At 42.2% G+C, this 20801-nt stretch overlaps 1 protein-coding gene across 1 annotated transcript in view; it reads left to right on the forward strand.

Moving 5' to 3' along the window:
- LOC144521905 (neural-cadherin) overlaps positions 1–20801 on the forward strand; it is a 340271-nt gene that overhangs the window by 239662 nt on the left and 79808 nt on the right. The window contains exon 27 of the mRNA XM_078256568.1: positions 11620–11834. Within this exon, the coding sequence (XP_078112694.1) occupies positions 11620–11834 (215 nt within the window). The remainder of the gene's footprint in view (positions 1–11619; positions 11835–20801) is intronic.

A 20801-nucleotide genomic window follows, 5' to 3' on the forward strand; every position in this document is an offset into this window, starting at 1 on the left:
TCCCGAACCTTCTTCACGTATGTCAATACGAGTTGTGCTGCTCCTGAGTTTTTCCATAACAGTGGGTACTGTTTTTTTCTGAAAACAGCGCTAGCATTTACACAGCAGATATGAATGCTGTAGCAGAAAAAAAAAAACACAGTTCAATTTCAGTTTGACTTTAACATCTACAGTAAAACCTGGCCATGCTAATGGCATAAAATTATTATTATGACTAAAATAAATTAGAGATTTCAGCTTTGAAGTGATAATGTGACGAGGAACATCTCCATTTGCAAAACACAGGCAGGCACCAGTGAAGCACATACACATATATCAGACCTTGGCAGAATTTAGGCATCACAGAAAAAATTTAAAATAAACGGTAGTAGCTGCTGCTACTACAGGTGTTCTATGCTTAAGATGTTCAAATACTTTTTAATCCTGCGTGTTCAGCCCCCCAACACGTGCAGTACACACTTGCTCTGAACATATGTGAGAGCAGAAGTCTCATCGCACACATGTCCGCTAAGCTTTCTTGCTGTGTCTTAGAAGTTAATGTTACCCTTCAGCTTCATTTAATTAGAAGCAGTAAGTGGAAAGTGCAGGATTTCAGTCTGGCTGGCTGGAGCCAGCGAGTAATGTGGCTCACTGCTGGACCACAGCAGGAGGACTGGATTAGCCTTTCAATTACACACATTCACGCAGACACCATGCCTGTTCTCATGAACCATACGTTCGAAAAGCTACAAAAAGTTAAGCACTGTAATCGGGGGCGTAGCACAACATTCTGGGCCCTGTAGAAAGGCATTTTCTATGGGCCCCTCCCCGCATCCACAGCTATTCATTCTAGCATCTTTTTGGGCCCTCCTCACATGAGGATCCTGGGTACTCGGTCCCCTTTTTCCCTCCAGTCCGACGTCCCTGACTGTAATTCGTATGATTTCCACGTTTTTTTTTCTTCTGCTGTGTGTACCACATTGACTGTTGCTGTATAAGAACACGGAGTTTTCTTCCCGGGGGGAAAAAAGACTTTGACCCAGGAAATCTTTTTCCTAAGCTTAACTAGTCGTTTCGGTGCCTAAACTTAACTTTCGTCGCCGCATAACACTCACTTTTTCTTGCCTAAACTTAGCCGTAATATCCGGCAGCTTGCGGAGTGCTGTACCCGGCTCCAATCACCTATTCTCAGGTAACTAAACCACCAATTACCGCTGACCTGACGGAGCACCATGCGGAGCACCGTAGCCGGTGTCGCAGAGCTAACACATCTACACATCTACTAACTGCCACTGATGCGACGAGCTGTGACGGAGGTCTATAGCCGGCGTCACGACTAGCAACTGCCGCTCAGGGTCACAGAGTGTAATAAAAAAATGCAAACTTAGACACTGTTATACCACATTACACTCTAATTAGAAACCACATATCGGGTAAAGCATTTAAGTGTCATTCGTTGCTTATTTCAATCAGGAGAGACTTTGTTGCAGATATGCAAAAGATTTATTGTACAAATGCATAATAAAATGTACAGAGTCTTTGGAGATTATACTCCATCGTTGTAATACATTTTTTGAAGGGGTAGAGAAACCGGACATAACCCCCCGATGGAGTCTAGACAGTGGCTGATGGCGGCGGAGAAGGAGACCGGAGACCAGACCGAAAGGAGCAACGTAGCGGTCAGCCGGAGGAAAAAAAACGATGACTGGAGGCGGCAGTAGAGGTGGAGGGTTGAGCGCTTTGCCTGAAACGACAGCTGACAGCACAGGGAAAGAACAGATTTAAAGCAGAGTTGTAATGCTGTGATTGTTCCTTGAATTCATGACCCAGTCTGATTGGTTTAACTGAAGTGACACCTCTAAACAGAAGAAAGAGTAGTGATTGGGTTATTTAGACGTCTTCCTGAAAGAATTTGTGCTGAGCTTTATTAGAATAAAACTACCGGTAAGTAATGTCAAACCACGTCAAGCCACATCTGGTTGCCACCTCACACAGTCCCTCACAGCCTGGATCAACATCATATCCTGTATAATATGAAATATGTTTGACTTCATCACAAGTGTATCTGCTTAAATTGATGGGGCTAGATAAGGCATGATCACATAGCTTTTTATTAAATGTCTCTATTTCATACATACGTTTTTCTTTAATTGAAACTTCTCCAGAGTCCATTGAAACTCGAAAATCTTTCTGTATCAGCAATATTGTTCTTAATGCCTAAACTAGAAACCTTTTAATAGAAAAGTGAATCGGTGACTGATAAATTGCAGCTTCTGCTGTGCCTAAAATATCATGTGTTGCACGTTTTTTGTGAAAAGTGAATGTGGGCCAGAATAAAAGTGCAGAAAGTGTTTCTTTGTGAGGTATCAGACCTATAGATGACAGGAGAGAACAAGGCAATGCAGGCACAGTTGTCAACCCTGAGACACAGACGCTGTGTGATTGTCACATTTTCAATCACTCTACAGTACCTGAGCTCTGTAACATCTGCTGTGTGATTCTCCAGGTTCAGAAGAGGAGGCGAAGCGAGACAAACTAAGGAAACTGGGAAAAGAGTAGAGCAATGGGAAGAGAAAAGAGGACGTGACAAAGGAATGTTGTGAAAGGAGATAAAACTAGAAAAGAAGAGAGCACAAGAGAAGGGAGAATGAATAATACATGTCCAAAAAATAAGAGTTAATCGGAGATAGAATAGCTGTAGGATAGTTTTCTGTTCAAGAGGCCTTCAGATATGACCCCACCCAAACCCATACATACATACACAAACAGATTATAACCCAAGATTGAAGGAAGAACATGCAGATAATCGAGGCACTGGGATTAATAATGAGATTAGGGGGGTGAGGGGGTTGGGGGTGGGATAACAGCTCCCTTTCCGACGTTAACAAACACAATTCCCAGCAGACAGCGAATGAGCAAAACAAAGCTGCCTTAAGAGGATTTGAGGGCTTGGCCATTGTGACTTAAACTATGTCTCGGATTGTCTCGCGTTCAAAGAATTAGGATGACATTGCCAAAATGGAAATACAGGCATGGATGTTTTCCTGCTGCCTCTAATCATACACACTTATACACGCCCACATACATAATGGGTCGATTTGAACAGAGTAAATGTTTAAAGCCTCTGAAAAGTATTTTTCTATAACATTAAATAGACATGACTAAATAAGCAACATTCAAATTAAAAGATGGGGAAAAACATAAGGTATTATTTATTAAGAGTTGTATCACTCACACTCTTAATTTGCTTCATCAGTGCAAACAGCCCTCAACTGTTAGATTCAGAGTCACTTTTTGCTAAATCCTGATTGGTGCAAAGAAGTATGTGACAACACCAGTGAGAGGTGGACAGACACAAAAAAAAAAAATACAGAAATCTTTCAAGCAGGGCTCGACAGTAACGGTTGACAGGTTGCCATTGGCAATCATTTTGAGTCATGTCACTCTTCTTTCAGTGTTTTCTTTTACTTTCAACTTGCTCAGTTTACTTTATTATCCCAAATGGGAAACTTGATATGATATGTCAGGAGTGAAAGATAAAAAGAAACACATTCAAGCAACATACAGATAGAGGCAACAAGACATGGCAACAAGACATGAGTACAACAAAGGTTCCCTGTATGTAATACACTCAACACAAGTTATCACCACTGGAGCAATCTCTAACAACAAAACAAAGTACTACATTACATGTGCAAATTAAGCTGAGTTATTGCACATGGGACAAAGGAGTTTTTACTCCTATTGGTCTTGAACCGAGGTACTCTAAATCTGCGACCTGAGGGGAGTATTACAAACTCAGAGTGAAGGGGGTGGTTTGTGCAGTCTAATATAGACCGAGCCTTGCGGAGTACTTGCTGGTCAAAGATAACCATCAAGGGGGACTGTGGGAAACCTATCACCTTACCAGCCACCTTTACAATATGGCTGAGGTGGGTTTTGTCCCTGATATTCAGGTTACCGTACCAAGCAATCATGGCAAACATAAGAACTGATTCAATAAAAGATTTATAAAATAAGGACATAATTTTCCTATCTACATTAAAAGTGTTTAACTTCCTAAAGAAGTACAAGCGTTGCTGTCCCTTCTTACAGACTGCATCACAATTCACAGCAAACTTCAGGTTTTTATCTATGACGGTTCCCAGATACTTATACTGTTCAACAAACTCAGTTTCAGTTCCCTTAATGAAAGTCTTAGATGGTGGGAGGGATACTTTCCTAAAATCAATGACCATATCCTTGGTTTTTGTGGCGTTTAATTGGAGAAAGGCCTCTTCACACCATTAGACAAACTCATCCACCACTGGCCCATGCTCAGATTCATCTTTACGGAGCAGGCTAATGATGACCGTGTCATCAGCAAACTTCAAAATGTGCCTGTCCCCATCCTGGCTTCTACAGTCATTGGTGTAAAGAATGTACAACAAAGGGGACAGGACACAGCCCTGAGGAGAGCCAGTGGAAGAGGTGCGCTGTTCTGACAGAAAGCCATTAACCCTAACCCTCTGAGATCTACATGTTAAAAAATCTACAATCCAGCCGACAACATTTACAACAAGATTAAAATAGGTACGCAGTTTCCGAGCTAAAATATGTGGTTGGATAGTATTAAGAGCTGATGAAAAATCCATAAATAAAAGTCTGGCATGAGTGCCAGGACCTTCCAGGTGCTTTTACAGGAAGTTAAGTAAAGTGATTGAGGCATCGTCTACCCCCATCCCTGCCCTATATGCAAACTGCATGGGGTCTAGAGCCCCCTCCACCATAGTTATCAGTTCCCTTTTGACCAGCCTTTCAAAGTCTTTCAAATGACTGGTCACATGACCAGTGAAGTCAATGCCACTGGTCTGAGGTCATTTAGCACCTTAGGGGTGCCGCTTTTAGCCACCGGAACAATGGACTCCTTCCATAACTTTGGGACCCTTCGCTGCTCCAGAGATATCCTAAATATATTACAGAAAACCTCACAGAGCGGTTCTGAACAGTGCTTAAGCAATCTTCCTGTAATAGAATCAGGCCCCATGCTAACTCTCTGAAACTCTGCCTTAACGTCATGGGCATCAAACATCTGGCTTAGCTTTGTGGAAGAGGAAGACTCTTTGCATGTTTCTCTAAGTTGCTCTGTGAAGTCATGAGTATCAAATCTTAAATAGAAGGAGTTAAGAGCTTCAGTTAAATGTTTGTTGCTATCATAGCCTGCAATACTAACTTGCTTGTTTTCAGTATTATTATGCTGGCCTGTTATTTTCCTCATTCTGTGCCACGCTGCCTTCAAATTGATGCTGCTTAAATTTTCCTCTAGCTTATTTTTATATTGTAACTTGGCCCTCTTAATTTGCAGTCTGACCTCTCTCCTTGCTTCCTTTTTTCTGTCTCATCGCCTTTAAGAAAGGCCTTTTGTTTTCTGTTTAATGCATTTTTCAGCGATTTAGTGACCCATGGCTTGTTATTCGGGTACACCTTAACATACTTTTTAGGAATAACAGTGTCCTCACAGAAGGTAATATAACTGCATACAGTGTCAGTGAGTTCATCAGTATCTTTGGCAGAGTCCTCAAACACAGTCCAATCAGTACAATCAAAACATCCCTGTAATTTAGAAACAGCATCTTCATTCCAGACCTTGACTTCTTTTGTCTTCACCTTCTCCCTCTTGAGCATTGGCTTGTACACAGGGGTGAGATAGAAGGTGCTGTGGTCAGACGAACCTAATGGGGGTCTAGAATAAGCTTCATATGCTCCTTTTATAGAACCGTAACACAAGTCCAGAATCTTATTTTTTCTAGTTGGGCAGGTGACGTACTGGTAAAGATTTAGGGATTTGCTCAATTTACAGTTATTAAAATCCTCCATTACCAAGCACGGGGCATCAGGGGAGAGGGACTGGAGTCTTTGTGTCACTCTGTAAACAGTGTCAGCAGCAATTTGAGACTAGACTTCTTCTAGACTGCATCTCCTATTGGCTCGGTTTCCAGGCTTTAGACACTCTAGCCATCACGTGTTTAAATTGACCTTTATAAATCATCAACCATCAGACCAACAAACCAAAAACAGCTGTTGTGAGGAGCAAAATGTTGCTGAAATATTTTGTTCCGATGGTTTCATGGACTCTCTATGGGCTTCTCCTTTGACTGTATGCCTCCATGTCCCCCCGATTGCCTGCGAGCTTCTCCTGACTATACGGCAATTTCTCAGTGACAGAAAGTCGCGTAGTTCTGACACAATCGTTAGCCTATTTTTACAAAAACCTCTGCTACGGGGGCCAATTGACCTTTATAAATCATCAACCATCAGACCAACAAACCAAAAACAGCTGTTGTGAAGAATGCAAATACTAACTCCATACTGTAATACGTACAGTAAAGCATCAGAGCTCTTGAAATGTTTCAGCATACAAACCGTTACTGCAACACAAAGGGAGCTAGTTGTGAGCGAGATACCGCTGAATGCCATTGTGTGTTCCCAACTTTGAGAAATGTATAAGCCTGTGTGAACCGATCAGGGCCGCAACTTTTTACAACGGGAAGTTCAGAGACAGAATGAAGGTGGAACAAACTTAGTAAAATCTGCTCTCAGATGTCAGTTAACAGCTACCGTGAGAGGTCCCCACCCAGGTTTGAAGCTTAGACATTTTTACTACAAATAGGTCCAAAAGCAGTTTTAGCCTCTTTAGAGACATTTACATGTACATGTAGCAATCTTTAAAGAAGATTCTTGCTTTTTGAGTACATGAAAAAACTTGATTCGGGTTGTAGATTGCTGAACAATTTCCCCCACTAGAGATGAAATATCAAACCATACCGGGTGCAATCACCAATCATCCAGGTGGATTAGAAAATACACCACCGAGAAGCAGAATTAAACCAGGAGATAATCAGCAACAGCTGTTTTTTAACCTTTTCCAAGTGTGTCGAGGTGGATTTTATCTTCAAGGCGCTACGTATATATATATATATATATATATATCTATATATTTATATATAGATATATATATAGTTCTCTTATCGAAATGATTCTCAATATCCCTCATTTTTCTCTGTTTAGTAGCTGTGTATGAATCTGATGAGAAAGCCTTGCATTTCATTTAGCAAAATAAAAAAGTCCTCCATTCAATCCACGTTGTAAGCAATTATAGAATATACAAATTGCACACAGAGCCTCCGTTCCGAATGTACGCACAAACAAACTCAGAGAAACAAGGTATTTCTCCAGGGCAATTCCTCTGCTACTAATATACGAGTTTCTCATTGGTTTATGTCATTCACACTTCACACAACTGCTTCTCAAGATATTCTGAGTTTTAGCCCTGTGGATCCTGCAAAATATCACACAAAGATGTGTGTTTGCAAAATCATGTGCATGCATAGACACACACACACTACAGGTAGGCACAATATATGACGCTTTTGCAAATAAAAAAAGGAATGTCACATGTCACTTCACTGCCTTGAGACACAGAAACAGAATCAGACAAACATGTTAGAGAATGCTAATGTAACACACACACACAAGAATAGAGTAAGTCGAAATGAAATGAAAGAAGATGCACATGAATGTGCTTGTGTGTCTGTATGCTTAAGCTGTGTGTTTGAGTGTGTGTGTGTGTGTGTGTGTGTGTGTGTGTGTGTGTGTGTGTGTGTGTGTGTGTGTTTATTTAGCTTATGTTTGATTTATTTATTTATTCATGTATGTATTTATTTTATTTGTTTGTAAGTTAAAGTGATTCCTGATTTATATATATTTTATATATATTTAAAACTTTGCTTCTTTAATTACATCGATTAGAGGAATAAATACATTAGGAAATTGCACTCCATTGCTGAGTGCTATCTGTGAATGTTATTCTTTTTACTTCTGGACTTCTGGACTCTTCTCTTCTACTCTGGACTTTTTTTTAGTTTAGGAAACGTGACAAGCAGGACACGATCCCCGGTCTCCTGGGTGAATGTCCTGTGTTTTACACATTACCTACGCTACGGCGTAAATTCACACACAATCGCAAGGTAACGTAAGTCAATGGAGGCCAAACGGCATTGATAAACACGCTACAAAGCGAGTATGCGTCTTCATAACATGCCAATAATGGCATACGCATTGGCGTGTCATACGTACGCCGCTTCATGAGCTCAGTCTGAATCACAAATCCAGCACAGTGATAGCCGAGAGAGACATGGGCGTAGCACGGAAATCTGGGCCCTGTCCAAATGCAGTCACGGTGGTTTTAGTGGTTAGTGGGATACCTGTACTTATTTATTAATGGACGTTTCAATTCGCACAATTACACACATTCACACCTGGAAGCTGCCCTGTACAACCACAGTCTGCTCTGCCGCTGAAGCGGTTGGGTTTAAGGGCCTCTGCCAAGGGCACCTCAGTGGTGCCAAGTGCTGCTTTTTCACTTTCCGCGCCCAGATTCATCCTGTCGGTCTGGATCTCCCGGTCACAAGCTCACTTCTCTTACCCTCTTAGGCCACCTCTGGCCCGAGACCTGGCTGGATCCTGCAGCATTCAACCGGCTGACTCTTTTTCTGCGTTGATCTGATGGCCACATTCTGCTTCATGATGAAGCATGCACACGTTGACGGAGCTGATGGGATACCATTACACTGGAAGTGTACCTCCTACGATTTAATGTGACAAACAAAAATTGATTGATTGATTTGTTCATTCTTTCATTTAGAGAGTGTAAAAGCCACACTTTGTGTGGTTTTAGTTGACAGAGGTGCATGCGCACACACACACACACACACACACACACACACACACACAGTTTAGCCTCGTTTACTTTGTCTTACCAGTTATGAAGTCAGTACTGAAGTTTTGTCTGTTGCCCAGAACAGTTTTTAAGAAGGGTTATGTCCTTGAGTGTATTTGCTGTAGCTGTATTAGCATCATACAGCAGCAGCATTTTCACGCATGTGGCCCAGCAGCGGTACCTTCAGTACTTATTTATAATCAATAATTGTCCCGTCAACGCGACAGGATCAGTCAAGATCTAATCGTAAATTACATTCTGTACTTCATACAGATGAACTGTAACACAGAGATCCTCCCTCTCTCTCTCTCTCTCTCTCTCTCTCTCTCTCTAAATGAAGCAGCTGTCCGCGGGATGAGCCCTGAGCGCCATCAAAACTGCCAAAGCATTTTTATTTTACTGTAAGGAAGTTCACACACTGTTTCCTCTGGAGTCGCTAAAGTATTTTTGTTCTCCTGTCAAAAAAAACAAAACAATGTATACTCCAACATCATTGAGAGCGTCCTGACGGGAAACATCACTGCCTGGAAGGGAAATGGCACTGAACATGACCACAAGGGCCTGCAGAGAGCGGTTAGTTCGGCTGAACATATACAATAGGCGGTGCTCTACCCTGCCTAAAGGATATTTACACCAGGCGCTGCAAGAAAAAGACCCAAACCACCCGGGTAACAGCCTTCTCTGCCTGTTGAGGTAGCAGATACACCAGGCAGCACTGAGAGGCTCAGGAGGAGCTGCTACCCTCAGACCACTGAGATCCTAAATGAGGACTCTGTCCAGGACTGAACCTCGTACAATTTTATGTCACAAATAAAATGTATTGAATGATTGATTGTTTGATTGATTGAAACATTTGCTGCTAAAATGGAATGCCTTACAGCATTTGCTTTACTGGCATTATAGTGTGAATAGATGCCTTTCCATATACTGGATGAAACCTCTCTATTCATCATACCACACGCCATACCACAACGGGAGCTTCTCAAAGCGAGGTGTCTTGCCTGCCCGACTCGCAGATTATATTGTCTCTACAAGTACTTTACAGAACAATCGTGTGTTTATTAAGCTAATATCTACCTTCCACTCCAAGCATTCCTGCAATTAAACTCCATGCCTTCTCTTTTATAGCTTTGTCCTCATAAAAAAAGATCTGTGATGTCCTATAATGTTTTTTCAGCTCCAAGATGAATCTCTCGTTGTCCATGGTGTTATAGAGGAGACATATATGATATTGGGGGGTGTCTTTTGGTAAATTGACTTGATGCTCTCGCTCTTTCACTTCCTGCCCGGCTGTCTGAACGTGTAACCTGCCGCATAACTTTAGCGGAGAAGAAAGCTGCTTCACACACGCTTCTGGGACGCTGCGTTGTGCCGGGGCTGGGTAAAATCAAACATCGACTTGAAAAAACAAAACAACCACACAATAAAGGTTAAGAAATCTAACTGTAAACCGAGTGTGTGTGTGTGTGTGTGTGTGTGTGTGTGTGTGTGTGCGTGTGCGTGTCCGTGTTCCCGTTGTCCTTTAAATATTTCCAGAACTATTCATCCGATCTACTTCACAGTTGCTAAAGTAAATAACAAATATGGCAGCAGGTGGTAAGAATGAATGCACCTTCCAAAGTGCCACATGGACAGTGACACCTCCCAGAGTAGAGACATATTTAACATGAAAAAATGTACTCTTACAAATTTGATGGAGCTCATTGCTCATCATGTGCAGGGCAGAAACGACATTTTGAGACAAACTATAGTTTTTACAACCCTATTCAGTGTTTCCTTTAGGATTTTTTTTTTAGCAGTGGGGGCATGTCTGTCCCTTTTCCGCCGACTGGCGCGCATGCTATTCTCCGACATGCACTCTAACAATCACTGCTAATAGACGGCCTTTTGTACAGCCCTATTTTTGATACCGTGGCGGCAGAAATTTTGCCATGGCGGCCCGCCACTACAAAATCAGCATAGAGCAAACACTGCTATTGCTGGAAACTGTGCCTATAACCAGGGGGATTGATAGTTTGACACCAACAGATAATAATAATATAACATTTTAAAATTGCAGATAAAAACAAACTTTTTCTTCTGGGCTTAAGGGTAATTCTACTATTTCTGGCACTAAGACACATCTGGGCAGAGATACCAATGTTTCTTTCTCTGGACAGTTCTGCACCATCAGCTAATACTATCACTTTACTATTGTTGTTGCTTTCTACACCCATACATTAAACCCAGCTGGATGCAACAAGTGTGTATGTTTGTAATTTCAGAAGTTTTTTTTTAGCTTTGTTCATATGGAAATATCCTGCGTCTGCCTTTTTTGTTCTGTTTAAAATCAGTCTTAGATCAAATATAATATATGAAGCTAAATATTTTTTTATTTTTTTGAATTGGTAAGATAATTTCGTCAAAAAAGATCCTAGAATAAGTGGGGAATGATTGAAACAAAGGAATAAGAAAAAGCTTTTTTTCCATTCAGAAATCCAAGGATGAAACTTGGTTGAAGAGAGGTGAGAGTTGAAATTTTGACAGCAGGTGATGGGACACATTTGGATGTGTGGAAATACTGTACATAGAGACGAGGTTCCTTGTGATGTAGTGATTCTCCCTGTGGTTTTGCCACTAATGAGAACATCTGCATCAGTGAAACAGATGGAGTGAGAGATAGATAGCCGAAGGGAAAGGCTGTCTGAGAGGAGAAACCAACTACACTTGGAGAGACTGAGTGCAGGGGGAAAAAGTTAAAAGAACAAAATACAGTAAGTGGTTCAAAAAGGGGCAGGGAGATTGGGAAAGTGCTGTAATGGCACAGAGCAGCTCAAAGCCTTCTATTTATTGCACTCACTAATTCATGTAATTTTGGCTCTTGATGTCCTCTTCTCCCCAAGGTGCCAATGTCCAGCTCAGTTCGAAGGACCTGAGTGCCAGCAGAACAAGCACAGTTTCCATGGCAACGGCTATGCCTGGTTTCCTCCCATGATGCCTTGTTTTGAGAGTCACATGTCGCTGGAGTTCATCACGGACGTGGCTGATGGACTGCTGCTGTACAGCGGTCCCTTAGCCCAGCTGCAGGCCTGGGACAACGAGGACTTCATGGCCATAGGTAGGAGCCCAACACACAATTCGAGATGGAGGAAATTACTTTTACTTTGTATTTAATTAATTTAACCTTTCTGGATTACCAGGTAAATGGCCTTAGTGTGAGGACAGATAGAGAGGCAGAGCAGGGAGAGTTCGGACTAGTCCACAACGCTGCAGAGGAGGGTCTGGCTAGTCCACACAGCATTCCGGGATGGGAAAAAAATGTGCTCTGGTTTATTGTCTTTAAACCAATCACAATTGTCATGGGCGGGGCTAAGCGCCGGATGTAGCCATGGTGCCTCTGCTAAATAGTCTCGGGAAGGAACTTGTTTTGGTGGAACGTGTGTACGTTCAAAGGTTGTTTTAGTCGTGCAACAGAAAACTCCGATTGGACAGATAGTCTAGCTAGCTGTCTGGATTTACCCTGCAGAGATCTGAGGAGCAGTTAACCAGAGTCCTCAGAAATCCACTGGAGTTTAAAATTCCAACATAAAGAAAGCGGAAGGTAACAGACATCTGGCCGAAAAGAAGGACGTACGGCAGAATTTCTGGCCGCAACAAAGCAGTGGAACGTCGAGGATATAGACTAGTTCAGAGAGACTGTTTCCCTACACTCTATCTTCCTGGTTAGCCAATGCATTGTTAGCATTAGCTTGCCAGCTACAGCAGTTCACCAACTAGCCCAGTGAGCCTAGCCACGTGTACGGATTCATTTTGCTGTGCCACTTTCTGAAGAGAGACTGAAAAAAGAAAAACGCTGGCTGACAAAAGTAAAGTACTAAAGTAAATTACATTACTCTGTATGTGGTCCTCAATAGGTAAGGCGGAAACAGGAAGATACAGTACAAATGAACAAACTGGAGAACTACACCATACTTCACTTCCCAGATTCCCAAAGGATAGTGTGTAGACAAAAACGGAAATTCATTTCAGGTTTAATTCCCCGTGTGTATTAACTTTCCGTGACCTAAGCCATGATTAGCAGCTCGCTCTGTAGCTGGTGTCACTGAGCTCTGTGGCGCTTTAACACAGCTAGCAACTGCAGGATTGCTTGCAGAAAATGTGTTAGTTAAGGTGGTAGGTTTGCCATCTGACCGGGGGGGGTGTCTGTACTACCACTACACTAAATATCACATTTAAATATATGATTAATACATCTCTGTAGTGCAGACTATGTACTACACTAAATATTAAATGAAATCAGCAGATAGTATGCGTGAAATAAAAACAGGACACATAATTTCACTGTGTGTAGTGTTAATTACGCTAACTAACCGTGTATTGTCAACCGCATGTAGTGATTAAAAAAAAAAAACAGACAACAGCTGTGTCTCAAAGACCGGGCAACAGCCGGGATGTGGAGAATCCACGCGCGAGAGGTGACGGATATTTCCAGTCACTTCGTCATGTATTCACTTCGTTGAAACAAGAGAAGAAAGCCAGAAGAGAACAGGACAGGACAGAACAGGACAGAGAAACATATATAAATGCTCTCTGCCTGCCGTATGCTCCGGTAAGTCCATCACCCCGTCTCTGCCCGGGCATGCCCCAGCTGCCACACATTTGTTGACAAACTCTGACGCACACGCGGCTGTGAAATGGTGATTTAGCCCTTTAAATGTGAATAAATGACAGTTATAGTCACCGCCAGTAAATGCTCTTTCTGTTGTGATTGGTGGTATCTTGACAACTCACCGTTACCTTGTTTCCTACAGACTGTGTTGATGCGACTTATATATATATTTTTTTTGAAGACTCAGTTAAGGCGGCATGCGCGTGTTTTTAAGGTGGGCCGCCTAAACTGCAAAGTGCTGCAGGAAACCCTGAACTCACCCTGAATCACAGAGCTCTGTAGCCGGCGTCACGTGACGAGCAGGCGGTCGCCTAGTTTTGTAAGATATCATACGTATTGGTCTGCATACATTTTTCGTAAAATATCATACGGACCGGTTCAGGAGAACCCTTTGACTAATGTACTTTTTCAAATTTTTCTTTAAAGTTTAAAGAGATGTACAGTGGACTCACAGACACTTCTGCTATTCCCTTTAATGTAAACTTGACATTTTGGTTAGAAGGATCTAGAAATGTGTGTTAAACGTTAAAAAAGGTTTACATTTCAAGCTCTGTTAGTCGTTTCTTTTGTTGCTGTGGCAAAATTGTTGAGGTTTGAAGACAATAACGCTTGTTGAATTGAGGGCGGTTGGCAAGAATAATAGACAGACTGAAACAGAGAACAAAATGTTTTGTACATCTCAGTAAATTTACTGTTTTAATCTGAGAGACTAACACCTCCTTGTCTCTCTCGCTACTGCTTCTCTAGCATTGGTCCTCTCTCTTGGGAGGGATGCTGTTGTTTCATCACTGCCAAAGTAATATGTGTGGGAGGTGAGGTCTGCCTGGAGAGCCGGATATGTTGTGTGTGTGTGTGTGTGTGTGTGTGTGTGTGTGTGTGTGTGTGTGTGTGTGTGTGTGTGTTATAAGCAGGTTTGCAGTGTAAATCCTGGATTATTTATTTAGCTTTGGTTGGTGTCATAGGGTCTGTGTGCATTTAAAAGCCAGCCAGTGTGTGTTATTGGATCCTAAAGAGTTAATGAGTTTGTGGAGTTAGGGTTGATTTGTCACTGTGCAGAATGTAATTAGAGTCAGGCTGTACATATTTAGAGCTCTAATTAATGTGTTTCAAGGTTCACCTACTGCATGTAAAAGAAAAAAAAAGTATCAGCATGCCTAGAGTCTGCTGGAGCTTAATAAAACTGCATTCAAGTATGTATGTATGTATGTATGTATGTAAGTATGTCAATGAACCAAACAGTCTTGTGATAACTGTCACGGTTTGTCAGGAAAGGCTTGGACCCAAATGCAGTTTTAGGTGATTTATTAACCAAAAATGAAGTACATAAATCCAGAAAGCAACAGGCAAAAACTAATTCCAGAACAGCAGAACAGGATCTCAAAACTGGAACTCAGAGACGAAAGGTAGACTCCAGACACGAACAAACTCACAGAACACAGCAACAGAATAAAATGAACCGACAAGAGACAAAGCATCAGAGGGGTGTAGAAATACACAGACCAATAAAGAGAAAGACAGAGGATTGGACAAGACAGTAACAAGCAACAGTTGAGAGCAGAAACGGAGGGAAACTAACAACGGGAAGTGCAGACAGAGTGGGCGGAGACAAAGACAAATGACAGACAGGTAACCACAGAACACATGGAACACAGCAACAAGCACAAATAACAACACAATACACAAAATGGCCACAGAGTGGCACAAAGGCAGTCAGACACAGCCGGATCCTGACAATAATATTATTTGTTTGGGAGCCTTTTAGAACATTTGTGGACGGAAGCTGCTGATACATGATCATTTACACCAGGGATCTCTGTGCTAAATTTTGACCATCTTTATGCATAATAATTGTTCGCATTAGCCATAATAATGAAGGATAATTATGGGTGCAGGGTGTGGGGGTAGGACTCTCTCTCCTCGGCACTGCTGCAGGCACCTTCCTGCAGGGTTATGCGGAGGTGTGGGTGTTTATTTGTGCTTTAGACCAGTGGTTCCCAAACTTTTTTCCTTGGTGCCCCCCCTACTTATGTCTAAGAGAAGCTGAGCCCCCCCCTCCAAAACCGAAGTTGAGGTAACTCTTGAGATAGATCCTGACTTTCTTTTTTGATACAGAGGAGTTATCAGCACTTTTACGTTAGCAGCTAGGTCATCTAGCAGCTGACCTGATGACAGCAAGGGTCCCAGGTTAAGAGGTCCCGGAGGTTTGGCCTACTAAGTAGCCTGCCTACAATTTTAAGCGAGAACAATACTACAATACAATACAAATACATTGTTTTTATACAGCTTTTTGTATACATTATATATTCTAGTGTATTATCATAATTTGTTTAACATGTGCAAATATTTTTTTTTTTTACCTCAACCTCAAACCAGATAAAGACTACGCACCCCCTGTGATCTTTGCCACCCCCCTGAGGGGTCCCCGGACCCCAGGTTGGGAACCACTGCTTTAGACTTTGACTACTGTGAAACAATCAGAAAATAATGTATTATTTCTCTGATGTAATGCTCTGTTCTTGCTGCACTGTGCCGTAACGCCGCTCCCTATATTCATTCACTCTCTAGTTCAATTGACCCTCGCTGCTTAGAGTGTGATGGATGTTTATGACAAACATAATTTTTCGGGAAAATCATTTTCACATTTCTAGATACTAAGTGTTGAATATTCCAGTTTTAATAAACCAGAATAGTCCTTCATGAAACAAACATTTCCCGAACAACATCCACTTCCTAAACAACTAATGATAATTCTGTTACAGTTAGCAGTTTCTTTAGGCAAGGTTAGCAAGGTTTTGGAAAGTTTTTTCCAGACTGTTAGGTATTATCCACCCACACAACACAGCAAAGGATTTCTCTGCTTGGACGCCTAATACACAAAGCCATCTGATATACAAATATTATTGAAAAACATTCACCAACCGCAGTCGAGGATGAACTTCCATCATATCAGATATGACCAACATCTGATTTCTAATAAAAAGGATAATATTGGAGCAGCCATATATTGCAGTAGCCCAGCTATACCACAAACTGTATACCTCACTAATCATACAAAGCACAGATATGATTTTACAAAGCATAATAGATATGAGAGAGAGAAACAGAAGGAATGACAGTATTGAGTATACTGTACACTGTAAGTTCAAGTGAGACGTGCAAATAAAATGCTATTGCTAAGAAAATAAATGATTCTTTCAATCAGCATCACTGTCCAAAAGTTAACAAAACTAGAATAATGTATAAAGCTTGCATGTATTATTACCAGACAGTGAGCCTCAATCATCAGTGTGATAGTTAAGATGTAACATAAAAAACAAAGATGAAGAGCAGAAGGGGAAAAGCACAACATTAATGGAATACCACTGTTTATTTTAAGGACACTAAGGTGACACACAGTTGGTTTCCCTGACCAGAATCTGAACTTGTCTTCTGTACAACAACATAAACAACAACTTTTTGATTAAATAGGACTAGTGGGGCACAAGGGAACGAAATACTTTGAACCTAAGAACACAGTTTCAAGTATCCACTGCTCACGTTGATGCTCAAAGAGCCGTTTTGGATTGATGCGTAATAACAAGAGGAATCAGACAAAATGGGGTGATTCACCCCTAAATCAAACACGCCGTAAACTGAATGCCTAAGGTCTCATTCCGACATGAATGTCTTATTAATACAAAAGCTGTGCTGGAAAGAACAGTATAATGCGAGGGGGGACACACTGCACCTGTGGCATGACGTGCAGTTGAAAGTGCAGTTTGAAAGGGTATTACAATTATATTTTCAGAAGAGAGAAGGCGAGGTGGAATATGGATTTTAAGGGAGCAGAGGCAAATGAGAATGTCGTACAACCTGAACTGTTCCTGTTTCCCTAGGCAAGATTTTAGCTGGTGCCCCTTGCATCGCAGCCAACTCCACCACCAATCACTGTGTTCATCTATCTAATGAAGCGATATCTGTACGTACGTATGTGTGTCCGTGTTTGGGGGCGTGTTTGGGGGGAAGGTAGCCTGCATGTCACACGCAGACGCCACATGCAGATATTTTGTGATTACATTCTGAATCTGCAACGTTCTCTGTCAGTAAGTCAGTAGTAGACTATACAGTGGAGTTGCATATTAAGTTGTTTGGGGTCCCTCTGTAACTAATATGTGGATACAATTTGGTTTTCAAGAATTCTACAAGCAGCAATACCACAGGCCAAGCAATCGGCCCGTTCCAAGGCACATCTTCAACGGGCTCTGTACTAGTACACTCAAACCAGGCCAGAAAAATTTGTAATATCACTTAAAGTGCTCATATTATGCTGTTTGACTTTTTCCCTTTCCTTTATTGTGTTATATATCTTTTTTTTGTGCATGTTATAGGTTTACAAAGTGAAAAAGCCCAAAGTCCACCCCAAAGGGACTTACCATCTCCAACAGAAAACACTGTTCACAAACTGCTCCAAACAGCTCTATTGTAGTCCAGCCTTTACTTCAGAGACAAACGTGGTCGCTTTGTAACACACGTTATAATGCTCGCCTAGCTGCTAGCATGGCACGCCCTCATACTCTGCTTCTGACTGGCTAGTAGTCCTTACCTAGGTACTGTCAGGGCACGCCCTCATACTCTGCTTCTGACTGGCTAGTAGTCCTTACCTAGCTACTGTCAGGGCACGCCCTCATACTCTGCTTCTGACTGGCTAGTAGTCCTTACCTAGCTACTGTCAGGGCACGCCCTCATACTCTGCTTCTGACTGGCTAGTAGTCCTTACCTAGGTACTGTCAGGGCACGCCCTCATACTCTGCTTCTGACTGGCTAGTAGTCCTTACCTAGGTACTGTCAGGGCACGCCCTCATACTCTGCTTCTGACTGGCTAGTAGTCCTTACCTAGGTACTGTCAGGGCACGCCTCATACTCTGCTTCTGACTGGCTAGTAGTCCTTACCTAGCTACTGTCAGGGCACGCCCTCATACTCTGCTTCTGACTGGCTAGTAGTCCCTACCTAGCTACTGTCAGGGCACGCCCTCATACTCTGCTTCTGACTGGCTAGTAGTCCTTACCTAGGTACTGTCAGGGCACGCCCTCATACTCTGCTTCTGACTGGCTAGTAGTCCTTACCTAGGTACTGTCAGGGCACGCCCTCATACTCTGCTTCTGACTGGCTAGTAGTCCTTACCTAGCTACTGTCAGGGCACGCCCTCATACTCTGCTTCTGACTGGCTAGTAGTCCTTACCTAGCTACTGTCAGGGCACGCCCTCATACTCTGCTTCTGACTGGCTAGTAGTCCTTACCTAGCTACTGCTCATGTGCGACTCCCAACAAAGATGAAACAGAAGTGAGATGTCTCACTCTGTAGCTAAAACAGAGAGCTCAACACACAGGGTGAAAAGAGGAGCTGCAGTAATGTGGAGCACAACAAAAATATGGTGTTTTTTGAAAATTGCGTGATGTAGGCAACCCAGAAAATAGGGCCTATTTAATATAAGCTATGTAATCATGCTGTTGTGTGGCTTTGGGGCATCCCCAGTGTTTCCTTTAGGATTTATTTTAGCAGTGGGGGCAGGTCTGTCCGAACAGCAAACTAAGATAAACAGTTAGACTACAAACAAGCTTTTGCTTTAGCTTGTTTGTCAAAATTTGCTATTTAGAGTAAAGTAGAGCTGTGTTTGTGTAAACAGCGCGGTGGACGAGAGTGGACTGCCCAGACAGATCAGATTGAAATATATCGCTTCCTACATGTGTCTGCCTGTAGACAGGTGAGTGGGTATTGATACGTGTACTATTAGGTTTTATTGTAGCCTACTTACAGTAACAAGCGTATCGGTATCTTTCCCAGTCAGGTGCATGTCCTGCGTGTTGTAACACATCTCTGCTGTCTGTGTGTGTGTGTGTGTGTGTGTGTGTGTGTGTGTGTGTGTGTGTGTGTGTGTGTGCGCAGCGCATCACTGTTCAGAATCCCGTCTATCTTCCAAAATGTAACGCTTGTATCCAAACGAATTGTGCTTGAAGCTGCAGGCCATCCAATTATAACGACCTCCTCCACATTGTCGAAATCATTTACATATTGAGCCATGCATTGAAAATCTTTTAGATAACAGGAGCCTATGATTTACTGTAGCCAGCCTAACAACACACTACCTGAACGCCTTTTTCTAGTCTCCCGTTTCACTCTCCACAACGCTGTCTTTGGGCAAAAAGTCACGTCGTGAGATCGATAACAGTTAGCTATAGCTAGCCCGTTTATGTTTCTTGTAATGTTAGCCATAGTTATTTATTTCTTACCTTGATTTTGGTGTCTGCGTTTCAAAGCCATCTCCCGCGGTGACGTTTTTGGTGGAGCTGGTCGTTTAATAGTCGACTCGGAAGAAATTACGTTTTGACAGTAAACTACATCAACACTACAGTATGTGGAGTTAAACTGGACTGGCCCACTAACCTCTGAATAGTTCTACTTGTTGTTAAATTGCAATGTGAGCGGCAGCCAACGGGGGTGCATTATGTCGACTATGCCACGGGCCGGCCCTGAATACATGTACCTCCATTGTTTGCATGAAAGACATTGTTCACCTTGTTATTAAGCCTTGTTAAAGGATGCTGCCCATTGAGCCTGATTATATTTCCCACTGCTTCACACACACATTTCCTCCCAGAGACCTTTAGCTTCGTATTGAGATGCTGTTTGGCTTTTCCAAAGCCGCCCACTCATCCACCCTTTATCCTGCCGCAGGGCAGCTGTACCAAGTCAGCCCTGCTGTGTAGACCAGAAAAGGTGTAAGGCACTCACACACACACACACACACACACACACACACACACACACACACACACACACACACTGGGAACATAGCTGTGTACTAAATCCAATCTTCAGCCTCTGGGGGAGAAGAGATGACATGGTTATAACACAGAGCTGGTGTCGTTTGTGTGTGTGTACCTGTATAGGGCGTAACAATACCCGTACCTAAACTGACCTCTGGTGTTCTAGTTAAAATCAGAACATTGGATGTTCCCTGAAATCCTTTTTACTTTCAGCAGTATGTAGATATTGGTTATTAATTTCTAAAGCCTTACATTTCCAAAAAGGCATCTTAGGACAGCCATCTTGATTAACAGCTCAGGGCCAGTTTGTTCCAATCTAAGCTCTTGTTACACATTTTCATGCATGGAGCTCATCCAAATTCCCAGCACATAAGAGCAGCAGTTCAGAGAACAATATTTAGTTTCACTGAACAATACTGTGCAGATACATTATTAATGAGTGTAGAGTAACCTGAAAGTGAATGTGAAGTGCAACCAATGACACAAACAAATCACAAATGTGCCAGCCTAACTGAGCTGCTTTTGTGTGCATCATTTTTGACTTTTGATCATTATCAGATTATCAGATATTCTGGTTGCTGTATGTGGAGTCTGCTGTAAAAACAGCATCA

This window comes from Sander vitreus, chromosome 1 (assembly GCF_031162955.1).
Source record: "Sander vitreus isolate 19-12246 chromosome 1, sanVit1, whole genome shotgun sequence".
NCBI classification, from domain to species: Eukaryota; Metazoa; Chordata; class Actinopteri; order Perciformes; family Percidae; genus Sander; species Sander vitreus.